At 43.8% G+C, this 23,273-nt stretch overlaps 3 protein-coding genes across 5 annotated transcripts; 2 read left to right on the top strand and 1 right to left on the bottom strand.

Annotated features, from left to right (window-relative positions):
* Positions 1 to 860: 860 nt before the first annotated feature.
* samd1a (sterile alpha motif domain containing 1a) lies at positions 861 to 9,360 on the top strand. Of its 3 annotated transcripts, none has more exons than XM_020094718.2 (7): positions 861 to 1,365; positions 3,991 to 4,345; positions 4,738 to 4,874; positions 5,004 to 5,064; positions 6,802 to 6,883; positions 7,178 to 7,292; positions 8,040 to 9,360. In XM_020094718.2, exons 1-7 carry the CDS (start codon positions 1,003 to 1,005, stop codon positions 8,184 to 8,186), a joined length of 1,260 nt encoding a protein of 419 aa, XP_019950277.2. In that variant the 5' UTR covers positions 861 to 1,002; the 3' UTR covers positions 8,187 to 9,360. The 3 variants fall into 3 exon arrangements, with proteins under 3 accessions (XP_019950277.2, XP_019950276.2, XP_019950275.2); XM_020094717.2 differs by having other exon boundaries at positions 862 to 1,365; positions 4,735 to 4,874; XM_020094716.2 differs by having other exon boundaries at positions 863 to 1,365; positions 4,732 to 4,874.
* An 872-nt stretch (positions 9,361 to 10,232) lies between these two features.
* Positions 10,233 to 15,461, bottom strand: tecra (trans-2,3-enoyl-CoA reductase a). The gene is made up of 11 exons (XM_020094719.2): positions 15,142 to 15,461; positions 14,385 to 14,436; positions 14,257 to 14,301; positions 14,050 to 14,153; positions 12,082 to 12,197; positions 11,730 to 11,835; positions 11,517 to 11,589; positions 11,385 to 11,428; positions 11,231 to 11,288; positions 11,065 to 11,153; positions 10,233 to 10,538 (listed from the first exon to the last, which is right to left on the bottom strand). Exons 1-11 carry the CDS (start codon positions 15,307 to 15,309, stop codon positions 10,365 to 10,367), a joined length of 1,029 nt encoding a protein of 342 aa, XP_019950278.1. The 5' UTR covers positions 15,310 to 15,461; the 3' UTR covers positions 10,233 to 10,364.
* A 2,817-nt stretch (positions 15,462 to 18,278) lies between these two features.
* dnajb1a (DnaJ heat shock protein family (Hsp40) member B1a) lies at positions 18,279 to 23,047 on the top strand. The gene is made up of 3 exons (XM_020094782.2): positions 18,279 to 18,894; positions 19,832 to 20,415; positions 20,534 to 23,047. The coding sequence occupies exons 1-3, from the start codon at positions 18,684 to 18,686 to the stop codon at positions 20,762 to 20,764; spliced, it is 1,026 nt and encodes a 341-aa protein (XP_019950341.1). The 5' UTR covers positions 18,279 to 18,683; the 3' UTR covers positions 20,765 to 23,047.
* The last annotated feature ends 226 nt before the right edge of the window (positions 23,048 to 23,273 follow it).

Genomic DNA, 23,273 nt, shown 5'->3' with positions numbered 1-23,273 from the left:
AAATGAATCAGATTGAAAAGACTAAATGGGTAAATCAATTTAAGAAAACTAGTGTTGTATATATTAGAGGATGGAATAACATTTGAAATATTGAATATACTGTATTGAAACCCTTACCTAAAAAATACCCACAGTGATTTATGAACTACAGAAAGTACAGCTCTGTGTACACAAATATAAATTAATTTATAAGTCTGAACCTTTTTTTATGAATCTCTCATAATTAACAATACACACTGTATCTACTCTCACACTGCTAACAATCCTATTAACAGAATCAAATAAATATTCATGGTGTTAGACCCTGTGTTTGGGGCCTTCATTTAAGAATCCCTGCAGATTACAATTCTGTGTTTTGGAGTTTAGTGGGACTACTTTTTCATTGATCAGATAATTTGTTTTTCCAATATGCTGAACAATATCAACAGTGATTGAAAGTATAGCACATGTATTTAAAAGGACAAGTACTGGATTTACTACTTTTTACTTTCATTGATGACCCCTTCACTGCATGTGCACTTAATCCATTTTAGTTTGAGATTGTGAGGGGGCAGCATGTGGAAATCCAAAGTGACTGACAAATCATAGGCTGTTAAAATGAGTTAAAGCCTTCAGATGTACAGAGTGAAGCGTCTCTGCAGGGAGCTCCAGCTGCTTCATCAGTTGTTAATAATAGCTTTTTGGTAAAACAACTGAAAAGTTAAAAAGTGAAATCCTCAGGCAGCCATTGGGACGCACATGGGGCCGAGTGCGCGCGCACGTCCCCATCCAGGACTGCACATTCCACCTTAAATGAAAAGAAAAAAACACCCTCTCGAGTGAAACTTTTCGCTGTAATCCGTCGCTCCACCTTAAGCGCACACGCAAACGCAGGAGGCGTTCAGCGAGGTTTCCGCTTCTCAGTCAGGCTCGGACCGCGGCGCACGAAAAACAGTGAGTGACGAACACGGCTTGACGCACTAAGCAAAGAAGAAAAGAGCGAAAAGAACCGAGCGGGCAGAGATGTCCGAGTCCAAGTACCGAGAGTGGATCCTGGACACCATCGACTCGCTGCGGTCGCGGAAAGCCCGGCCGGACTTGGAGAGAATTTGCCGAATGGTCCGAAGACGACACGGGTCCGAGCCCGACCGAACCTGCGCGGAGCTGGAGAAACTGATCCAGGAGCAGACGGTGCTCAAAGTTAACTACAAGGGCTCCGTCTCGTACCGGAACGCCGCCAAGGTGCAGCGGAGGAGCCGCAAAAAGGACGATGTAACGTTAGCGGCGGCGGCGAGACGGAGCGCGGTGGAAGACGCCAGTCACTCGGACTTGAGCAACGGGGACAGCGCTCTCGGTCCCGCTGACCAGGACGAGGAGGACCTGGAGGTACGTTGACGCGAGGAAGACATGTTTCCCCGGGGCTCATTGTCATATCACATCACGGCGCATTAACAGGTGGAGATAGGAGCTCGGTATGCGGGCTGCGTGTGGTTCTCATTTCAAACGTGTGTTTTCAGTGTGTCTGCACACGGGGAGTGGTGAGGGGGGGAGTGATTTTGCAAGTGCACCCGAAAAAAAAACTGCCGCAGACGGGGAGCGGCGGTTGGACCTCGCTCGAGCGCTACCGAGGTGGAGGAGAAAAAAAAAAAAGAAAAAAAACAGAAGGTGCGCGTGAAGTGGGAGCGTGGCACATTTGACACGGCGCCGGTGGAGGAGCACTTCACCGCGGCCGGTGCAGACGGGCACGAAAAGTTGCACCGTCCCGTTCGTCCGCAAAAACAAAAAAAGCCCGAGCCTCCATTATCAGCGGCAGAAAGCGCTTTTCAAGCCCCAAACTCGGCGTTGAGCGAAGGGGAGGAGGACCGGGGGGGAGGGGGTCAAGTTTATTAAGAAAGCATGAGTCTGGAGCCGGAAATGCTATCAAAATACAAGCATCCAAGTTAGCTCTCCTCCACGATGCTTTTATTTTTGTGAGCCCTGACGGGAAACGCGCGTGCTCGTCCTCAGCCACTTGTCACAGTGGGAGTGGGTGAAGGGAGAAAAAAAAAAAAAAAAAGTCTGAAACACCGCGGATGTGGGAGCCGATGGGGGGACGATGGGACATTGTTGGGTTGTTGACTGTTTCATTTAATTGTTTTTGAATCAAGGGGAAGCTGAGGACAGTCATCTCAGGCCAGACAGCAAAATGTCGCCAGAAACACGTCCAGACGCATTTTTATATCCCATCGGTCCATGACGAGATGTCCCCCCCCTCCTCCTCCTCCTCCTCCTCCCGTCTGGACTTTTAAATTTAAGCCCATCACTGTGTTCTGCTGCGAAAACATGAAGCGAATCCACGATCATCGACGCTAAAGTTCTCCCGATACACGTTTGTCCGCTTCGCAAACTGCGTCTGTTTTCTGCAGCGATGCTCGATCGCAGACGCAGTGCATAAAGTCGAACCCCCTAGATCCACAGCCCGGTCACGTCTAAACGCGTTTGGTGCTATAGCCGCCGCCGTGGCCTCTCTCGCTCGTCCCGCACGGCAGCGGCACGTCACCTTCAGTCGTGCCCGTCAGAGCCCATCGTTGACAGCGGTCTGAGATGAACCGCATGATCGTAAAGTGGCGAAATCGACCGTGCGCGAGAGCTGAAGTGAACGCAAAGCGACCGCAAACTGTTCGTCCAGCTCTAGATGGCGGATGCGTCTGTCCGATTTGGGTTAAGCTGAGATCAAATTGACTTTGTTCTCAGTCGCTTATTGAAAAAAAAAAAAACGAGCGCCTGGTCACTTTGTGCCGGCGGCTGCGTCTCCTCCGGGGCTTGTTATGCAGCTTTTCCCCGAGTACGAGGGTTAAAAATGTGGGCAGTGACGTGTCCGATAACGGACTCATTTTTTTTTTTTTTGCGTTACTCTTTCTGTCGCTGCAAATCGTTGACCCGGTGCAAAGTCGAAGTGGACTAAAATCGACGGGTTCCCGTCGTGATCTGATCGGAGTGTTGATCCGTCCGTCGAGTTAAAGCTCTGGGTTTTTTTTTTGTCTCCGGTGCCGCTTTGCCGCCGCTCGGCCCCGGGAAGCGCTCGATCCGTTAAAGAGCACAGACACAATGGCGAGGTCTCTACCGCGGCTCCCCAAACTCCATGCGCACTTTGGAGGAAATTTGAGGAAAAAAAAAAAAAAAAAGAAACCGCCTCCCATCGGCCCCTTCCTTTACGCTCTCTCCCGTGTGTTTGAATGGTCGGTCATAAAGGCCTCTGAACACGGGGACGCACAGTGCGCGTATCGGCTGATGGAGACCGTGTCGTGCGCGTGTGTGTGTGCAGGTCCTCGGGGAGGGTGGTGGTGGTGCCGGGGCATCGTGTTTTTGTGACCGTGTCCTCGGTGAAAGTTGTGTGAAATGCAGCGCGGTGGGTAAACGCCGTAGCAGCGCCTCTGCTCCTCTCAGGCGCGGGGCGGGCTTTAGTGCGCTCTTGTGCTCGACACTGCTGAGTCCTGGACACGCAGTCGCACACAAGGTAATTTCTCACTCAGGGCGCCGTCGACAAAAAAAAAAAAAAGGGAAAAGGGGGGAAACGGAGCCAACGAAAGGAACGAGTGCGCGAGTGTTACACCAAGTTGCATGCCGTCAGAAAACATGGAGCCCGTGCACATATTTTTAATTGCGTGTAAATGCATATGTGGTGGCAGGGCTTCCCTGACTGTCTGCACACAACACTCACTGCACCGCAGGAAGGGAAGGAGGCATCCAAAGGCAATAATTTACCACCACAGCGGTCAAATTGCGACATCATATGAGCATGTTTTCATGTGACACCTTCACCCCCAGGACTCCTCCTCAGTTATGACAACCACCAGGCTCTAATCTCTATTGATCCATCAGAATATAGGGACATGCTTGTGTTGCTTGTTTCAACTCTGCACCCACCTTGGATGTTTTACATATCATATCCCATCATGCAGTTTATTGTTGGAGTCTGCGGCTTTAAAATGGAAAAAGATGGGAATTGAACATATGCTTCTGTTTTTGCAGGCTGACACCTCCATGGCTATGGACACAGACAGTAATGCAGATGAGGAGGGGGCTGATGAAAGCCAGGATGGGCAGGACAGGCCCTCCCCTGGCCGCACGCATGAAGATGCCGCGGTGCACTGTAGCACTGTGCGAGCATTCTCTGCCCCCTGCTCTCCCTCTGGCACTCGGCCCGGCCCCGGCCTCGGCTCTGGCCCGGGCTCGGGGCCGGACTCTGTCCCTTTCCAGAAGGCTGGTGAGAGGCCCAGCTCCTTGCCCCCCTCCAGCCCCAGGGCCCTCGCACACAATGACTGGGCTTATGATTCTGCTGTCTGCCCAGCGGAGCGCCAGCACCCAGGAATGCAGAAAGACAAAGGTATTCACACTGCTAGATACAGTCTGATACGCACACCCGGAATTATGGAGCACTCTGATATTGTTTCATATGCATAGTTTTGCACTAGTAATCAAAATAGGGATGGAAGTGTTTTACTGTCTCGATGATTAATTGCAGAGTGACACGGTTGTTGACAGTAGAAAATGCCTCATAGTTCAGGGACAGAGTTGCAGGAGGAAACAATATGGCTTAGCAATACCCTTCTGCAGTTAGAAGGGATTCATTGGCTTATTTGTACCAGTTATTGAGGTTTAATGGACAACGTTAAAAATGCACTTATTTTTTTAATGTTCAAACTAATAATTCATGTAAATAAAGTAAGGTGTGGACAGTATGTGTGATGCTAATTGTTCACTCTGTGTTAGAAGCAGCCTTGAAGCCAGCAGTCCCCTCAGTAACTACCAGCCCCTGTGCTTTAAAGAACAACGTGAAGAAAGAAGATGGAGGAAAGGTGGAGGACAGCAGCCTTTTGTCCGACCAGTTGGTACCAGACTATGCAGTACGACTGGTAATTGGCCTGTATTCCCTTCTGTGACATACAACAACTCCTGTGCGTCTCCCACGTCTTTGATGCCTCTGCTTTCTACCCGACATTTTCATGTTTCATTTGTTTTGTTCCGTCTTGTTTTGCCAACAGGACGAGAGCAGGAATGTGTCCGATGGAAGACCACAGACGCTGTGTCTGCCATCTGACAACTGTGAGTTAACAAGTTCCTCATTCTTATTTTTTTAAAGCTGCTGTGTTAGAGGAAACCTAGTTCACTCCACTGCTCTCTCATTTTGGAAAATTGTTTGTATATAACCACACACACGTAAGAGGCGTTAACTAATGACAGCCTCACACCGTTCTAGTTGTTATTTGGCCTTCCTTACAAAGGGTTGCCTCAAGGCTCGCTCAAGATTTTTTGAATGTTTGACAAGCTTGTTCTGCCACCCCCTCCGCCCAGGTGGTGCTCCTTCTGACTGTTAAACATGGTCACTGCCTTTGTGCAGTACTGCACCGTTGATGGCAGAAGCTTGAAGAAGTTTTGAAGTTGATGCATATTGATTTTTAGTCAAGAATCACCACCATATTATAAACACATAGCTGCAGAGAGCTTAAAAAAGCTGTCTTTATAAATGGCATTTGAGAATTGCTTGGGAAAGTATGTTTATAGATTAAGTTATTATTATGTTTTGTGGTCTGTTGTTTCTACCAGTAAGCGAGGCAACGTGAAACTTCCAGCTATTTGAATGGACTTGATGAGAAGTAACTAGAAGTACAGTTCCCATCCACCACCTCAGATACACAGGCTGTGATTCCCCTCAGAGCTTTCCTCTGGCTTGCTGCATATAAATATGGAAGCCATGACAGCTCCCTTAAGTGAGGCCAAAATGTCTCGATTGTCCCCCTGGTGGCTGGTGTCATTATAGGTCATAAACCCCACCTCCTCCATGTTAGTAGATGGGACAGGGACCAAACTTAATAGTCAAAATGTACACCAAATACATTTTTCTCAAATATGGTTCCTGTCATTTAGGGCAGTTCTCATCACATTGATATATGTTCAAGTGTTAATTCTTTTGCCTTCATTACTGGATAAGTGGAGACGCGTCGTCCATCTTTGTGTACAGTCCATGGTGTAAACCAATAAACACTGTGTTGTGTTGTTTAGTAGGGGATCCCCACAGAGTTTGCTTCTGTATTGGACATTTAAAATGTGCTCTGCTAGTGTTAATGCAAATGAAATGGTTATAGACACAGCATTACAAACACAAACAAAACACAAACAGAATATTTGATCCCTCCACAAATAGCATGTCACTGTGAACTTTACCTGTGCTGGGCCTGAATGAAGTTTGCCTGGGAGGAATACCCAAGAAGAAGATTTCATTTTCTTCTTTGTCACATACACGACAACGCCATTTTCTTGGGTATACTCCTCCCAGGCAAACTACATCCAGTCCTGCCAGCATCCTTTGAAAGCAGCCTGTTTTAGTAAGGTTGCTGCATCTACTCTCATTCATTGTACCCCCACTGTATTGAACCGTGAACTAAGTCTAATAGAAAAACAAAGTGTACCATGACAGCAGAGGCCTTAGTGTGGCAAACTATTACCATGAAGAAGCATCATTTCCATTTTATCTCAACTCTGCTGCCGTTTGTTTAACATCACACCGGTGGATGTCAGGAATATGAAGCTGAACATTTAAAAACCCTGAACAATCTTATTTTTATTGAAATTATTTTGCACATTCAATTATAAAGAGCATGGTTTAAATATTACAGACCCTACTCTTTGCTTCCATAGTGTCATGTTAACTTAGGCTTCAACATAGATACTGTGGCCATTCATTGCATTTTCTATGTGGATATAGTAAGAAATACAAGTAGATGGACAACTGTTGTGGTCTGAGGCAGAAATCTAATATTTCAGCTTCCCATTTGGTTACAGGTACATTTAAGAAGAAGATAGAAACATCGCCCTTTACTACAACTGAAGATGGTCTTCTGAATGGTGGTAAAGTTGATGAAATGTGAGTATCTTTATTGAAATATGTCTTTACTTTTTCCACTAGAAACGCATTTTGGCAAAAAACATCAGATCACGTTGACTCTCCCCTTTCAAAAATGGATTTATTCACCTTTATCAACCTTTGTCAGTTCCTTTCTCTAATAATACATCCACTGTGCATCAATAGTGCTTATTTCTAAGGAGCAACACTTAAAAATAGAGTTAACTATTCACAAGGCTCCACATAAAGGCTGGAAAATACTAAAGTGGGAAATAGCTTCATTGTGTGGTCATTGTTTTTATACACTTCATCTAGCTCTGTGAAGAAGGAGAAGATGAGCCAGAACTTGTTGCAGTGGACCGTGACAGATGTGGCCACTTACTTCTCAGCTGCGGGCTTTCCAGAGCAGGCAATGGCGTTTCGGACACAGGTTAGTGCACCGCCACAAGCTGCCACAGAGGGCGCCACACGTACACTGAAAACCAAACTTGCACTCCATCACCTTAAAGGCATAGTTCACCAAAAAAATGACATTCCCTCATTATCTATTCACTACTGTGGCGATGGAGGGGTGGGTGAAGTGTTTGAGTCCGCAAAAACACTTTCAGGGGTAAACAGCGTTGCAGCCAAATCAAATACAATTGAAGTAACTGGTGAACGGTTCTTCAAACAGAAAAAAAACAACAGAAAAAACACATAGAATGCCTCCATACTGCTTGATTGGTGTCATGCAACTGTCCGTAAGCCCTGACATTCAATTTCCACTTGATATGGCATCATTTACATCACGTTTTTAATCTAAATGTCCTCTGATATCCTCCAAGCCGTGCTCGTGCATGTATCACAGACATTTAGACTAAAAACATGGTGTTGATAATAAGTGAGTTTAAATGTTTTGGGGGAACTATCCCTTTAAGTGTTTTTTGAGGCAGTTAATATGTTGTGTGTTGCACCCTCCACATATAGTGTACTGCATGTTGTGACCAGTATTTAGCTGCATGGTAAAGGCCTCATTCTTCAAGTGACTGGGAACATTTCCCTTGAAATACAAGATGTGAGCTAATTTAACTTGATACATAATATATTTTGTAAGAAATGAAGCATTCACTTATAATCTGCCTTTTGAAACTCAAGGCAGATTCTAACTGAGAGCATTTTTTTTCCCTCTCACCAACAGGAAATCGATGGGAAGTCCCTTCTCCTAATGCAACGCAGTGATGTGTTGACCGGTTTGTCTATCCGTCTCGGCCCCGCCCTCAAAATCTACGAGCGCCACGTGAAGGTGCTGCAGAGGACCCACTTCCTGGAGTTTGAAGACCTCTGAAGGGGTGGTTCACACGGCGGACAAACGAGGCTGCATTGACCCGCACATGCATGCAGTGCCCTCTCCCATCTGGATCCTGCCACCCACCTTCATATACAGTATATGTAGAGGGTGAGTGGGGGGAGCAAGGCTGCGGTGGAATGAACTTTCACTGTGAGAATGACCAGAAACTGAAAGACAGTCATCCTACCTCTCATTATGGTCTTTGGTTTTCAAATAGTTGCCATTTCACCCATGTGAGGACAGTGTGAAGGCAATAGACTGCTGCGATCAGAGTTTGTTTTAAGAGCAAGGATCGTCCTTGCAAGAGTAAAAGATGAGTGATACAGCCGGTGAAGAGCACTCAACCTTGCACCAAGTGCACCACCTATGGGCTAATGTACTCACACATACAAGATGGCTGTAGCAAAGTGTTATCGCGGTTTTGGGTCCACAAGAAACTGTTGGTTTGTTGCAGGTTGGAGATTTCTCCCCTGTGTCCTCCCTCTGTCTTATGCGTTACCGTCTGTCAGTCCAGAAAAGGTATGTAAGTCACACAGATAGACACAAAGCACATCTGTTGTGCGTTTTCTTTTCGTCATCCGTTGAATTGATTTAAATGTAATCAGAGTGCTGGTGGAAGTCAGACAATCTACATATCTGCATCACAAGTCAACAGAGTCTGATTCCTGACTTATATTGCTGCTGATGCTGGATCTCGTCTTTGTGGTATAACCATGATGATATACTACTACTTGTTGTCAAGGCAATATGTTTCCTGTTTTATCTTATTATATATAAATGAATGTGGTCCAACTTAATACAGTGGCATTCTGGGAGAAATTTCAGATAGCTGTGACCAGTCTATGTGCTGCCTAATAAAATGGGCTTTTATACATAAGCAAACTTAATGAAACAAACATGCAGGAAATGTCATTGTAATACTGAGAAATTGTTTTGAATTAAATAGAGTTGCTCGGCACCTGCAGATTTCTTGATCAAATGCAATATTATGTTATGTTATCATCCACGTATAACTTCGCGCCTCTTTGTGTTTTAATCAAAGCCGGCCACTTAAATTGTAACATTCCATTTGATGTAGTCAACATCTCCCAAGTATCTCGTCTCATTTCTTTTGTCTGTAGCATTGACACCTCTTTCAGAGTCTCAAATAAAGCTTGTGTCTCTCTGCTCAGCCTCTTGTTTTCAGTATATAACACTTGGATCAACAGTTCGACCAAAAGCACGTTTGTTTTTTTCCAAAGAGACAGTGTCTGATGGCCCTTTCAGTCAATCAATACTGTAAACAAAACTTGCAGATAACATTTATGCTCAACGCTTTCCATAATTATTATGGCGGCTCAGCTGATGCAGCCCTCTGTGAAATTTAAAATAGGTTACATCGGTCAGATAAGTACAAAACAATAACGGGTTGGAAAAAGCAGACTCAACGAAAAATGCACATAACACACTGATGAAAGTTTGATGACTGAAACATGGTCGTTTTGCATTTTCAGCTGCTTTGGCAATATAACCGTCCTGTGTGACTCAGAGGTGTATTTTTGTGGGACGTGTCTGTGCACGCTATGGACAGTGTTGTTCTTTCTGTTACTTTTCTTATGCCAAAAATACACTCATGCTCATGTACAGACAAAAGTTAAGCCATGGTGGAAAATGTGGGAATCGGAATACAACTTCTAATCCAGATCTAACAGTAGCAGTAAAATAACGTGTAGGCCACTTGGATCTGTCAGATCAGTGCTGAGCTGCGTGAGGCCACACAGTTGTCAGCTCCAGGCTGCACACTAGTTTGACAATGCAGATTAGCCCCTTTGTTTCCCAGCTCTGTGGGAAACTTCACTGATTGGACTGCGGACAGCTGCGGACATATTGCAAACAAAACTCTACATCACATATTTTACAACTCATCAAAGTAGCAAAATAAAAGGATATGTTTTCATCTCTGTCTTCACATACATTAAATTAAGACTGTTCTGTATTTCCTTCCCTTGCCAGTAACAGTCCTGCATTCACCAGTCTGTAACTGCCACTCCTCACAATGGATGGACATGTTTCAATGAGTTCATGTGATCACCTCAGAACACACAGTCTGACATCCACATGGATGGAGGGGCCCTCAAAAAGGACCCAGTCAGGGAGGAGCTGGGGTGTGTGTGGTGACCATTGTTTTCTCCGGCTCTACAGGATGAATGGGAGTATGGACGAGCGCAGGGTTGGATAATCTCTGAACTCCTTCAAGTAGCCGCGGTGTTTGCCTTTGGCCCACACGGTCATCTGGATGAAGGCCACGAGAGTGAAGAAAGCCACAGGCACACACTGGGTCATCACTGTGAAGCCGATCCAGGAGCCCAGCTGTGAGCAAGGAGTTCACACACACACAAACAGTGCATTGAGATTCATGATAAAAGTGCAGGGTGTAACCAGTAGATGGCAGCATTTTATACTACAAGCGTATAAAACACAGCATTGGCTGCTGGGGTTTTATACACAGTCTTTAGTAATCTATAGTTGGCTTCAATACTTCAATGCAAAACCTGTCATGTAATGGCAAAACATGATTTGTGCAATCAAACAGATTAAATGTAATTTGAATAAAAATCTGTAATACACACAGGTTTGTATTCATAAATATAAACTTTTACTAATGTATTATTCATGTCAAAAATTCATGGAACATTTTTAAAATTTAAAATCTCATACTGATTTAACTTATTTAATTTTTCATTTTATATATACGAAAATGTATCTTATTGAAAATTATAATATTTTAAAATGTATTCAAGTTAACTTTATTTTTCATCACGACATTCAGACATTACATATCTTTAATCCCATTTGTCTTAAAATGATGTATGAGTGGATTTGTGTATCTGCTCACCTCGTACGTGTAATTCGGACAAGAAACAAGCCAAAAAATCCACGTGAATGGATTTTTTGTTGGGTAAGGAATCTTCTTAGATTTTGATCCTGAGAGAGAAACACAGATTAATCGTTGCCTTTGCCCTGAAATTAACTTCATTATATTGTTTGTGCAAAATGCTCACCTGTAGTTTTTAGGTTACGTAGTGCAACGTGGATAGACAGATTCCCCAGTTGACAGACCTGTGAGAAGGATGAACATCCATGAAACTGTAATTTATCTGGAAGATGATTTTACTGAGCCAGGAAGATGCAACTTCTACATATCTGAGAACTCACCAAGAAAATATAAAGTCCTGTATTCACCTGCTGCGGCCCATAATCTGTTGATGTTGCACACAAACATAGATCAAGTTGGATGACAACTACAACTGATGAGTTCAAGTGAGAATCGCAGTGTTCAGCACTTACAGGGAGGGGTGTAGAGAGGGTGGTTAATGTAGTACGCCATCCAAGCTGCAGTGCACCAGTAATAGCCACAGTTCTGGAACACAAAGGGGGCTATAATAAGTTAAAGTGTCAGGGTAAGGCGAGGCTTCATTCCTACATTTGATGCAGATTTCCGAGAACAAGAATACAGAGTTAAATACTGAATATCAAAGTTCAGAGTACGCCGCCAATCACCTTGAATATGTTTCTGAGAGGCATGGTCCCATGGGAGATACGATGGACGAACAGCGTCTCCAAAATCCTTTTGACGTAGTGGAGGGAGTGACACATGGAGGCCAGGCTGCAACAGGACACGCACGCACACACACACACACACACACGCACACACACAGTCCCATGTTGAAAAGTGATTTATACATTGTCCACCTGCAGTCAATTATACTTGGCCCTGACTCAGTGTCAACATTGCAATATGCTCCACAACTGTTTGCCATGTTGAGCGTGGCATCTGTGCAAAGCCTGGGCTTGTCTGACAGAGACACACTGCAACACCATCCAGACAGATCCCTGAAAACACGACACTCACTGTACGACCCACAGCTTGCTGCTGGTGAAGTCATATTTTGGAGAGTAGATGAAGGGGAGACGGAAGTAGAACATTAAGTAGATGATCAGTGGACCTGCGCACTCTGTCAGGAACACCTGGAGGGAGCAAAGAACAGACAGAGGTGCTTAAAGAATTTATGCAAACAAAACACATCAGCTCTAAGAAAATATATTTATCATCCATGTTTTATCTGTGTCGCTTCATAGAGTGGGAGCTGGAGCCAATCACAGCTGACACTGGGCGAGAGGCGGGGGACACTCAGGACAGGGACAACCAGTCACACACATTCACACCTAACTTTCATTGTGTCTGAGTACCCACAGTAAACCTACACCAAGGTTATGTTTAACTTAGCAGGATTAGACCACTCTACTCATTTCCATGATATTTTGTGGAGGGGTGGAACATGACCTAAGAGAGAACCGATTAGATGTGGGTGTGGATCCAGATCAGGGGGCGGATTCAGGATTTTTCAACATTTTCACCGATTTCACAGAATAATTCAAGGATCAGGATACAAATAATCAAAAATATTAAGGACTGATATTTAGGAATGTGTGCAATTTGGTGCAGATTCAAATTCCAAAATGTGGATATAGTGAATTCAAGTTTGCCATTCTAGTTATCTGTACCGTTTATCTTTTGAGGAGCCAATCCCAGGTGACTTTGGGCGACAGTTGACAGGTCGTGGGTGTCAACAGGGTCAACATACTCTCCAATTAACCTAACCTGTATGTATCTGGACTGTCGGAGAATTCTGGAGAAAACTCACGCAGACACAGAGAGAATATGCAAACTCCACACAGGAAAAGCCCTGGCCGAAAAAGGGAATCAAACAAAGAATCTTCTTGCTGTGGGCTGACAGAGCTAACTACCATCAACACTAACCAGTTAATCATTTCTCCCTGTCAGAATAGCGCTCTGACAGTCTACACTCGTGCCAAAGGGAGAACATGACTGACACCAGTAGGGTTCTGGCTTCTTTAACAACTCAAAAGCAAAAACAGTCCAACTACTTTTCAACACTGGCAACCGTTCAGAGTAATAAAAATAGTATTTCACATGTATCCACGGAGCAAATAAGACACTAAGACATCTTGTAATGCCAGCTTTCCACAAATGATACGATCAAGAGGAGCTGCACAGCTGACAGCGAAGTCGATCCTTGAATCAGCACATTGACCAGAGCCCTGGCTCAGCGCGCCTGACCAGCAGCTACTGGTGATTTCTTCCGGGGCACCTCATGCCCCACCGCCCTGCACCGAAAACCTGGCAGGGTGCTGAGGGTTGTGTCAGAGGGATTGGTAAAGACAGGGAATGTAGAGCGTGTGTGGGCAAGAGAGAGCAAAGAGCTGCCGTGAAAGGCAAGTGAGAGGTCATGGGGATAAACACCTTTGGGAGAAATGGGGCCACGAGATTATATATCCTAGGACACAGGACAGGCAAAGGGAGAGGTGAGAGAAAGACGAGCCACAGCAGAGCACCGCTATCTGTCACTGCACTGATATTTATATTCAAGGCAGAGAAGAGTGTGTGTTTTTATTGAAAATGCAAGAATTTTAAAAGACCATCCCAATCGTTTTGCGTGCTCTTAATCCACTGAGAGAAAATTGTTTGTGCTTTGCAGACCAATTTGAAAAGCAGGCCGCTGCATTCCAGCACTAGTTTGTCATGGCCAAATCATCCGCAGAAGCAAACATGAATAAGCAAGCATAGTTTTCTTGCATCATAAACATTTATATCCAGAGGATTATATCTCAAAGCATCCTTGGAATCAGCAACTAACTGAATTACCATACTCAAACCTTGGCAAAGCCCAGTTCATTTCTCATGAATCAATACCAAATGAAGGTGGGAATAAATCTAAAAACACATTGTATAGTAAACCATAGCTAGTGATGTAGAGCATCAGCTAACACATGCAATGCATCCTAATAACACACTCACAGTTCCCCATGTGAGCTGGGGTCCTAGGTCACTGAAGTAAAAGCTGGCGGTGGTTCCCACAGGAAGTGTCTGCAGAACATCCTCATCCCTGAGACACTTGGCCTCTGAGAAATGTGACAGATGAGAGCAGACAACATCAGATTACATGTTGTTCGACAGAGTTGGACATATCTGTGGAGATTATTCATTATTACAAAGCAGACGTACTTGGATCCAGACGCAGAGATTGTCTGGCTGGATACCACTTTGGATCTGTGGAAATGAAAAGATTACTGTCTGATATAAACCAAAACCAACCACTTTAAACATGTTATGTTTTTATTTATTAAACTTACACGATTTGTGGAACAAAGCTTTAATATCCAAGATAGTGGCAGTTGGCTCCACCTGCAACCAAAACCGACACAGAAACATGAGTGTGAGAACTAAAAATACAAAAGCAAAAGTCATGAATATCAGTAATATTAGTAATAATTATGACTTCTGCAATAAAGACAGTCATGTTATATGACTGTCTTTATTAGAGAAGTTGTCATTTCTTCTGGATTGTGTCAGACTTGCATTTTGCCGTTTTCATTTGCAACATGATCCCTCTTGTGTTTGATGCCACTCTGCACATTTACACAAGCTGCTATAAACATACGTGTCTCACACTCGCCTGTTGGCTTGGTGCAGAACAGAAGATTCCAGCCTGATGACGAGGGAATTCTCACCTCTTAACTGCAACCCTGGCTCAATACGAAAACCTGACTGATAACGGCTGCACTTGACCAGGCTGCCTGTGAAGCAGATGATTATCTGTAAAATTACCCGCCTGCTAACAGTGATGACTCTGTGCTTCTTGAGCACAAACAAACGCGGCTCCTCTTACTCCACTGGAGAGTATTCACAGTCTTTGGTCATGCTGCTTTTAGCACAGACGTGTGACAGTTTAAATAAAAAAATGAAACAGAAATCACTCATATGTGATGAGATCTGACGCTTGAGAAAAGTGAATAGCTGTGATCAGAAGTTATTATTTGTCCTGAAAATCATTATGTTCAAATATAAAAGCTGAGTGTAATCAGAGACCCTCATCATGGGGACGCTCACCTTATCCAGCAGTAAGAGTTTCTCCTTGGTCTTCAAGTCCACGATCTCCACCTCAAAGTAAACTGTCCTTTTGGCCTTTTTGGAGGGTTTTGGTTTTGGCCTCGGTGTGGATTTCTTCTCGGTCTCTGTCGTCGTCACATTCTTTGCTTCTAAGGCGAGAACATCCATGATAAAGTCCGATCCCAAACCTCAGCAGCCTTTTGAAGTATTCTGTGATCCCGTCCCCTGAAGCCGGTTGTCCTCTATATGTCTTTCCTGTTAAAAAAGAAGTGCAGCCGCTCCCAGCTCTCCCCCTCCACAGGCCTGCCAGTCCAACTGAAGTGTGTCTTCTTCGGTGTCTTCTCGGAATAGCTCCAGAGGAAGAGTGACGGGTGTGTGTGAGACCATAAACAACTTCTTCTCCAGTATATTATGAAGCGAGTGAGGAGGGGTGGTCTGCGAGCATGAAGTGAACCTGCTCCTCACCTGAATAGCTGCCTCTTCATGATCCACAATCCCCCCTGTCCCTACACCCAACCCCCTTCATTCAACAAAACGCACCGAAGACGAAACCAGAGAACCCTAAGACATAATCCAAAGAGCGCCATTTACAAGGCTATATATAAGTTGCCTGATTTGCTCTGCAGCGGTCAGGTAACCTTGAGAAGCTACGTAGGCCTCCAGCCGTGCCCAGTGTCAGATACCAGTGTGCTCTCATTAGATCTATAAGACACACCACGGTTTTTCCCTGCTCCTGGCCTGGATACACAGAGGTGGAGCTCCATTAAAAGTCTGATCCATGAGATGAAAAGACCTCCACATGCCAACACCATGCACCCCCCCCCCGGCCCTCCTCCTTCCTCTGACCACCTGTGAGCCTGGTATTCTTTTCTCCTCCTGACCTCTAGAACACAAAAAGACAAACATGTTTATTTCAGGGCCTCCTACATGTGTGGTTCAAGGTTTAGAAGGAGGAAAAAAACTGCTTCCTGCATAACTTCGAGGAGGTTTTTAGCGGCGGGTGTAGAAAGTGCTGATTGGGAGAAGATCATAGACGCCTTTCATCACACAGGGTCAACAGAATCATTGCACATAGCCAACTGCATATCTATACTCTATGGTCTATTTATATCCAGGAGTCCAAGCCAGCAGCAAGCAGTGCTATCACTGTTTGCTGCCCTGGATCTTTTTCCCCCCAGTCTTTTATAATAAAATTCCCTCTGCTAACACTAATCATTTTTATACTGATGGCCAGACACAATGACATGCATGTGGAAAATATTTCTAATGTGCTGAGCTGCACCAGCTTCTTTTTCAAAGGTCGCACCACTTGGGTTTGACATGTGAGGAATGCTATGACAAGCTGCTCCACGGGCTCAGCGATCCTCTGTGTCACATTTGTTTAAACACTGTCACATTTACATCTAATTTATGTGAAGATGATTTTAAGACAAATAAATAAACGTAATCGTTTCCTTTCTGTGACTGCAACAGAACAACACACACTCAACTAAACATTCCAATAGAAGATATCATCTGTGTGAGGTACTGTAGTCAACCTTTGTGATTCACAAAGCTTGTGATTCGATTTGGTTTTGAAGTCTGTAGTTAACGTCCTGAGTCAGAACAAAGAGACCACACTCACTCTGGGCATTATGTATTTCAACTTGAGCCCTCTGAAGGGCGCTATAGAGCAGACCCAAGGGTGATTAAGGTCATTTTGTAGGCTGATGTCTTCACTGCTGTTGCTTTCTCCTGAAAAGTTTTTCTGATAACATGTCCGGTTAACCTTCATGGATGTAGGATTTATTGCTTTACTGCTTCTGGTTTCAGCTTTTCTGCAGTTTTTGGGGGCTTCGATCCCCAACAACTTCTGCATATTTCAACTTATTTCATTTATAAAAACACTCAAATGTTCTGCTTGTTCAGGACATTCATCGTGTCATTTATTCTTTTCCCAACTGATCTTACGTTTTGAAATATTCTGCTTTCTCAGCAATTTTGTGGATTTGGCTGGTGACACACTTACCATTCATACATAAACAAATTTAGCTCATTCAGGACCTTCATGCTGTCATTTTTTATTTTTCCAACTCCAACAATGTTTGGGCTTAGGTTGGCAATGACCTCTGTATTCTTCAACCATTTAAAAATCAAAATGTTCAGCTTGTTTGGGACATTATTAATTCCTATCTAAATGTTTTGAAATATTCAGCTTAATCTTGGGCTTTTGTGCTGAGGATTTAACCATTCAGACGTCAAAATGTTCAGCTTGTTCAGTATATTGCAGCTTTGAAATATTCATATTTTTCAGCAGTTTTTGGATTTAGGTTGGCATTCATATTGCATAATTCAAACGATTTCAACCATCCAAACATCATCCATGACATCCTCGCTGTCATTTGTCCAACTCGTCTAATGTTTTAAAATATTCAGTTTCAATTTTTTGAGTTTAGGCTGACACCAACTGCTGCTATCGATTTCAACCATTCAAACATCAGCTTGTTCAGTATTTTGCCCCTTAAAGTTTTATTTTTCTTACTTCTTGAGGCTTTTGAAATATTCTGAGTTTTAAGAATTTATTGGTGCATGTTGCAGCTGAATATCCCTCACCCTCGGCCTCCCAAGCATGAAGGAGAACCAAACGGTAGTAAAAATTGTGTTTAGTTTGTCCAGTCTGGGCTACTGAAAAAAACATGGCAGCCTGAGTAAAAAGGGCCTGCTCTTGATGTAGATATAAAGTATTTAAATATAAAGGGCTCATTCTAGGGTAAAGAGAACAACAATGAACAATTTAGATGAAACACACAAGTGAAAACATCACTAGGATTATTCTATATTCAATTTCTGCCACTTAACCTTTAAGTAACTTCTTCATAACCCAACCGATTTCAACCATTCAAACATCAAATTATTCAGCTTCATCAGTTTATTGTAGCTATAAATTAGATTTTTCTAACTTCTCAAACCTATAACATCCTTGTTGTCATTTTTTTCTTTGTCCAATTCTTCATACGTTTTGAAGTTTTTGGATTTTATAAGTCCTGATGACCTCGTCACACGAAACAAGCCCCTGCTCTTTCATTCGGAGGAGCCTCCGCGGAGCAAAATGTGTTTTTAGGCTTTTAATTCTAAAGACGCGTGTTCGTCACTTCCTCAGGTGAAGCGTGGCTCAGACGAAACCGGAAGTATGCGGCGGTGACTCCTCCCGGCCCGGTAGTGATGACACGCAGCTGCAGCTTCTTCCAGAAGTTTCCACTCACGGGTTTAATGACTCGACATCATCGGTCGGATTCTCCCGGTGAGAAAACGCAGCGTCGCGGTGTTGTGTTGTTTAATATCTGCGACATTTCCTCGCGTCGTGTCGGTTCGGAGTAAAAAAAAAAGTTACCCGCTGTGGGAGTGTGACAAGTCGGGGGAGCGATCCGCTAGCTAGCCCAGCTACTGCGGCGGAGCCTGTCCCGGTCACCACCGACAGGACACGCTGGATGTGCCGCTGCCACGGAGCAGACACCGAAGCCTTGGATGATGCTTGTATGAGGAGGAACTGAGCGGACTCTGTGATGGGGAAAGATTACTACAAAGTGCTGGGAATAGCCAGAGGTGCGTCCGAGGAGGAGATTAAAAAGGCGTACAGAAAACAGGCCCTGCGCTACCACCCCGACAAGAACAAGTCTCCCGGAGCAGAGGATAAATTCAAGGAGATCGCGGAAGCCTACGATGTCCTCAGCGACGCCAAGAAGAAGGAAATCTATGATCAATATGGAGAAGAAGGTAACTCGGCTCCTCTCATCATCATCACTTGAGCTCCACCGTGTCTGCTTGTCATACTATTTGTTGTGTTGACATCTCCTCTGACATCCACACTGGTACTTTATGGTTCTGCTGCATCCAGCTGATGCTCCGGTGAGGGCTGGGGAATGAAACAGCATCAGTGATCGTCACAGTCCAACTTTCATCAATAGCAATCCAATACAAGTCCTATATATCTATATAGCTATATATCTATATCTATCGTGATAATTATCGATATCGACTCTTAAGAATATATTTTTTATCGTGATGTTATTCGGACCCCAGCACTGATGCATCCTGATGGCTCATTGCTGTTTCTGTCTGCACCAGTGACCACACAATGAACTCGATGTGTGTGTGTGTGTGTGTGTGTGTGTGTGTACAATAGCTGGAGAGTTTTCTGGAAACAGCGAGTTCTTGCCTGTCCTTTCAGTCCGTCTCTGGAATGATAACTCCTGTTTAACCAGTTTCAAAATGCTCAGATTTGTGTTGCTGTCCACATCATCATGGGATGACATCGTTTCGTTGTTTACTTATGTTCCCTGCAGCTTCCGTCACCTTCTGGTCTTGGAACCAAAATTAATATGTACAAAGTCATTTAATTCATTGATAATTTGCTGACAAAGTAAACATAGGTGAGCATGTTAGTATTACTATCATGAATGTTCTCATTAAAATTGCATAATTTTCTGCTGAACATGCAGCTGAAAATGTACGATGTTAAAAAAAAAATAGAGGTCTGGACAAGAAATTATTAGTTGGGTATCAAACAAGATGAACTGATAGAAAAAAGCATTTCAATAGAGACACTATTTTATAAATTACCTTTTATTCTCATGGGACAAAAATAGTCCCTGACAAGTTCAAGCACAAAGCTCCAGAGTTTGATGTTTCTCTGTTTTTTTTTCCTCTTCAGGATTAAAGGGTTCGGTCGGTGGTGGAGGTCGAGGACACAGCGGTCCAAACTACAACTACACCTTCCATGGAGACCCTCATGCAATGTTTGCAGAGTTCTTTGGAGGCCGCAGCCCGTTTGACCATTTCTTCTCACAGAATGGGGAGGATGATAGGGACATCAACGACCCTTTCACAGGGTTTGGCATGGGAGGCATGGGAGGCATGGGGGGGTTTCACAGGCCCTTCAAATCCCATGCAGGAGGCCCCCGCAGAGCGCATGAGAGGAAGAAGGACCCACCCGTGGTGCATGAGCTGAAGGTGAGCCTCGAGGAGGTTTTCTCAGGCTGTTCTAAAAAGATGAAGATCTCCCGCAAGAGACTGAACCCGGACGGCTGCACCATGCGCAGCGAGGACAAGATTTTAACAGTCGACATCAAACGTGGCTGGAAGGAGGGAACAAAAATCACCTTTCCCAGGGAGGGAGATGAAACTCCCACCAACATTCCTGCAGATGTGGTGTTCGTGGTCAAAGACAAACCCCACCCAGTCTTCAGACGAGAGGGCTCAGATATCATTTACCCTGCAAAAATATCACTCAGAGAAGTAAGTGATATCAGAACTAAAGAATCAGAATTGCAGTTTTCCTTTAAGTGTACAGAAAAAAATATTATTCCCTACTACAGATGCTGATGCTTCCCTTTCTCTCTGTATCTCTCTCCAGGCGTTGTGTGGATGCACAGTCAATGCACCAACGCTGGACGGCCGGACCATCACTGTGTCTTCCAGAGACGTTGTCAAACCTGGAATGAAGAAGCGCGTCACCGGAGAAGGGCTGCCTCTGTCCAAGTGCCCCGATAAAAGGGGCGACATGATCTTGGACTTTACCGTTAAATTCCCTGACAAACTCGGACAAAGCACACGGGACGCTCTCAAACAGATCCTCCCACCGTGACTTGATGATTGAAGTTTGCCCTAAAGTCTAACAAGCTAACATTTCCAGTGCATTAGCAAATTCTTTTTAGCCAGACCACTTGAGGCACAGGGTTCGGTTCCAGCTGTGAAATTTTACCACGTGAACACCAAATCCACATTCTGAGCCAGTATCCAGTCAGTGTAATGAGTGTCTCAAAACGTGTGAACTGACAGCTGAGGTTGAGTCATAGTGTTAAGCAACGGCCTACTTCAGTGTCAGGCTCTAGTTAGAAAAGTAAACAGTAGAAAGTGTATGTGTATGTAAATGTTATGGCGGCAAGAAGGAGAGGGAGTTAACAGTCGCTGAATTGTATCGACTGAAAATTTGATTTAGAGTTGGAGGGCATGGTTTCAGTTAAGCACTTTTTGGGAAATGCTTTGAAGTAGCACCCAGCTGATTAACAATACCTCAGGTGCAATGACGTATGCTTGAATGTAGCTATAACTACATTAATAGACAGGATGTGATTAGTTTCAACCGCCCATGTCCCCGTTCAGCTCTGGTATTAACGTCCATCCTGAGTGAACTGTCCACAAGTGGTCAGCACCAAGTTCAGGTATGGACGCACTGTGAACTCGAAGCACCGCCTCCTCAGCCAACGTCCTCTGATCCGCTTCAGCTTCTCAAAGAATCAAAAAAATCATCCACTGATTTATTTGTCGCCACAATATCGACACTGACCGATACACTTAATGGGAAAAAACTTTGTTTACTCCTCGCTCATTCATTCAGTACCTCCTGACTCTGCTGTGCTATCTCACTCACACACACACACACACACATTTTTTTCAAACACATCTGTATCCATTAATTATTATTTGCATATAGAGCAAGGAAGTGAGCTCTGATCAGAGGTCAGAGGAGACACATTCAGGACAAATGTAATACCAGGTGTGAATTGACAAACTTAGAGCTGTTCACTTGTGATCACATCTCTCAGGACGAATACCAGGTCTGAACGGGCCCTATGACACTTAATGTAAGGGCCACATTCTCATAAGTCGTCTGGAAAAATAAACCTAAAATATCCACTACCTAAAAACGCTGGTGTGTGGAGTGTCAAGTTCCGGTTATGTAGCCTTACATATGAATCATCCCGTTTTCTCACAGTCATGTAGCATCATAAACATTTTAAATGTAGGAACGAGGAAGCACTTCTCTCAGATCAGTATCCTCTATCAGGAGATATCCGAGTTTACTTATCAAAAAAATCAGATGTGCTGAAGATTTCCCATCTTACAAAATGTTTACTTTAACAATATCCCGTTTCAGCAGCACTGCGCTCTTTACTGTGTAACCTAGTAGAATCATTGTGCCAAATAATTATCCCTGTGCAATTTAAAAATATGTACGTGTGACGTCTAAAATGTTGAGCATGTGTGTGTCCCGTCGTGTGTGGCTGACAAATGACTTAAATCTTAAAGCTAAGTTCCTTCATTTGTACCTTTAAAGATGCGCGACATTTGTGTGAAATTTCACTTCCTCCTCATTTGTTTCTGCTCTGTTCGATGAGTAATTTCATCTGAGGCCACTGAGCATTTTGTCTTTTCTTTTTTTATGAGACATGATATAACACTGGTGCTTAATTGCGATGCAAAATGTGTTTTAGCCCCTGATTTAAAGGCCTGCAGAATATATATATATTTTAAAGCCTACGTTATTCTGCCTTATAACAAACCCTTTTCTTATATCTCATATCCGACAGTGTTCGCTCCAACATCCACAGTATCTGGAAATGTTTTAAGTTTTACACCTCAGTAAGAACTCTGCGTCACGTTTAGCTCCGTGCAGCTCTTACTGTGGAGGTTTTGTAAACCATGTGGTTCATTTGCACCTTTTTTTCAGTGTTGACATGTCAACTGTGAGAAGAAGCGACGAACTTCAAGGCCGTCGTTACTTTCCTAAACCTGCTCCTGCTGGAGTTTTAAGTTTCTAAGTGACAAACATGTGGTTTAACATGATTGTAGTAGAGATGTGTAATCTCTGTAATGTTGAACTTTTTTTGTTTTTTGAAAGGTTTTTTTCCTTTTTACGGGAAAGTGTATATGTATTTTATTTGTTTGACCTTTTGTTTTGTTTGACCTCTTGTTTCTGTTTTTCTTCAGAGTGGGACTTAGGATCTAATTTTTTCAAAGGTTTTTCCTATGCTGTGATGATTTGATTTTCCAGATTAAAGAAAGTGACAAATATGTCATTGATTAAGGCCTGTATGTTTTGATCAATGAGGATGTTTTACTTTGATTAAAGCATTTCCCCCTGAAACCCTTCTCTCACTGGATTTTTTTACTCCCCTCATGCAATACACGTTTCTTTACAGTTCTGTACAGTTTTGAAAGTGTACATATACACAGTATATCTGTAATCGTCAATTATCATCTCTCCACATTATCATGGGTTTTCATGCTCTCCTTGCATGATGAATAACTGAAACTCCACCAATCACTTCTGGCTAAACTCTTCAGGTTAAAATGTTGTAAGAGTCTGGTGT

Source organism: Paralichthys olivaceus, chromosome 5 (assembly GCF_024713975.1).
Source record: "Paralichthys olivaceus isolate ysfri-2021 chromosome 5, ASM2471397v2, whole genome shotgun sequence".
Classification (NCBI taxonomy): Eukaryota; Metazoa; Chordata; class Actinopteri; order Pleuronectiformes; family Paralichthyidae; genus Paralichthys; species Paralichthys olivaceus.
This window is presented reverse-complemented; position numbering and strand designations above follow the sequence as displayed.

Bases quoted from the DNA above. Each gene is read 5' to 3' on its own strand.
- samd1a (XM_020094716.2), top strand. From the start codon at position 1,003: ATGTCCGAGTCCAAGTACCGAGAGTGGATCCTGGACACCATCGACTCG. The intron at 4,875-5,003 runs GTAATTGGCCTG...TTTTGCCAACAG, and splicing joins CAGACTATGCAGTACGACTG to GACGAGAGCAGGAATGTGTC. The intron at 6,884-7,177 runs GTGAGTATCTTT...CACTTCATCTAG, and splicing joins GGTGGTAAAGTTGATGAAAT to CTCTGTGAAGAAGGAGAAGA.
- tecra (XM_020094719.2), bottom strand. From the start codon at position 15,309: ATGGATGTTCTCGCCTTAGAAGCAAAGAATGTGACGACGACAGAGACC. The intron at 14,302-14,384 runs GTAAGTTTAATA...TCATTTCCACAG, and splicing joins AGCTTTGTTCCACAAATCGT to ATCCAAAGTGGTATCCAGCC. The intron at 12,198-14,049 runs GTGAGTGTGTTA...TGCTCCCTCCAG, and splicing joins CCCAGCTCACATGGGGAACT to GTGTTCCTGACAGAGTGCGC.
- dnajb1a (XM_020094782.2), top strand. From the start codon at position 18,684: ATGGGGAAAGATTACTACAAAGTGCTGGGAATAGCCAGAGGTGCGTCC. The intron at 18,895-19,831 runs GTAACTCGGCTC...TTTCCTCTTCAG, and splicing joins TGATCAATATGGAGAAGAAG to GATTAAAGGGTTCGGTCGGT. The intron at 20,416-20,533 runs GTAAGTGATATC...ATCTCTCTCCAG, and splicing joins CAAAAATATCACTCAGAGAA to GCGTTGTGTGGATGCACAGT.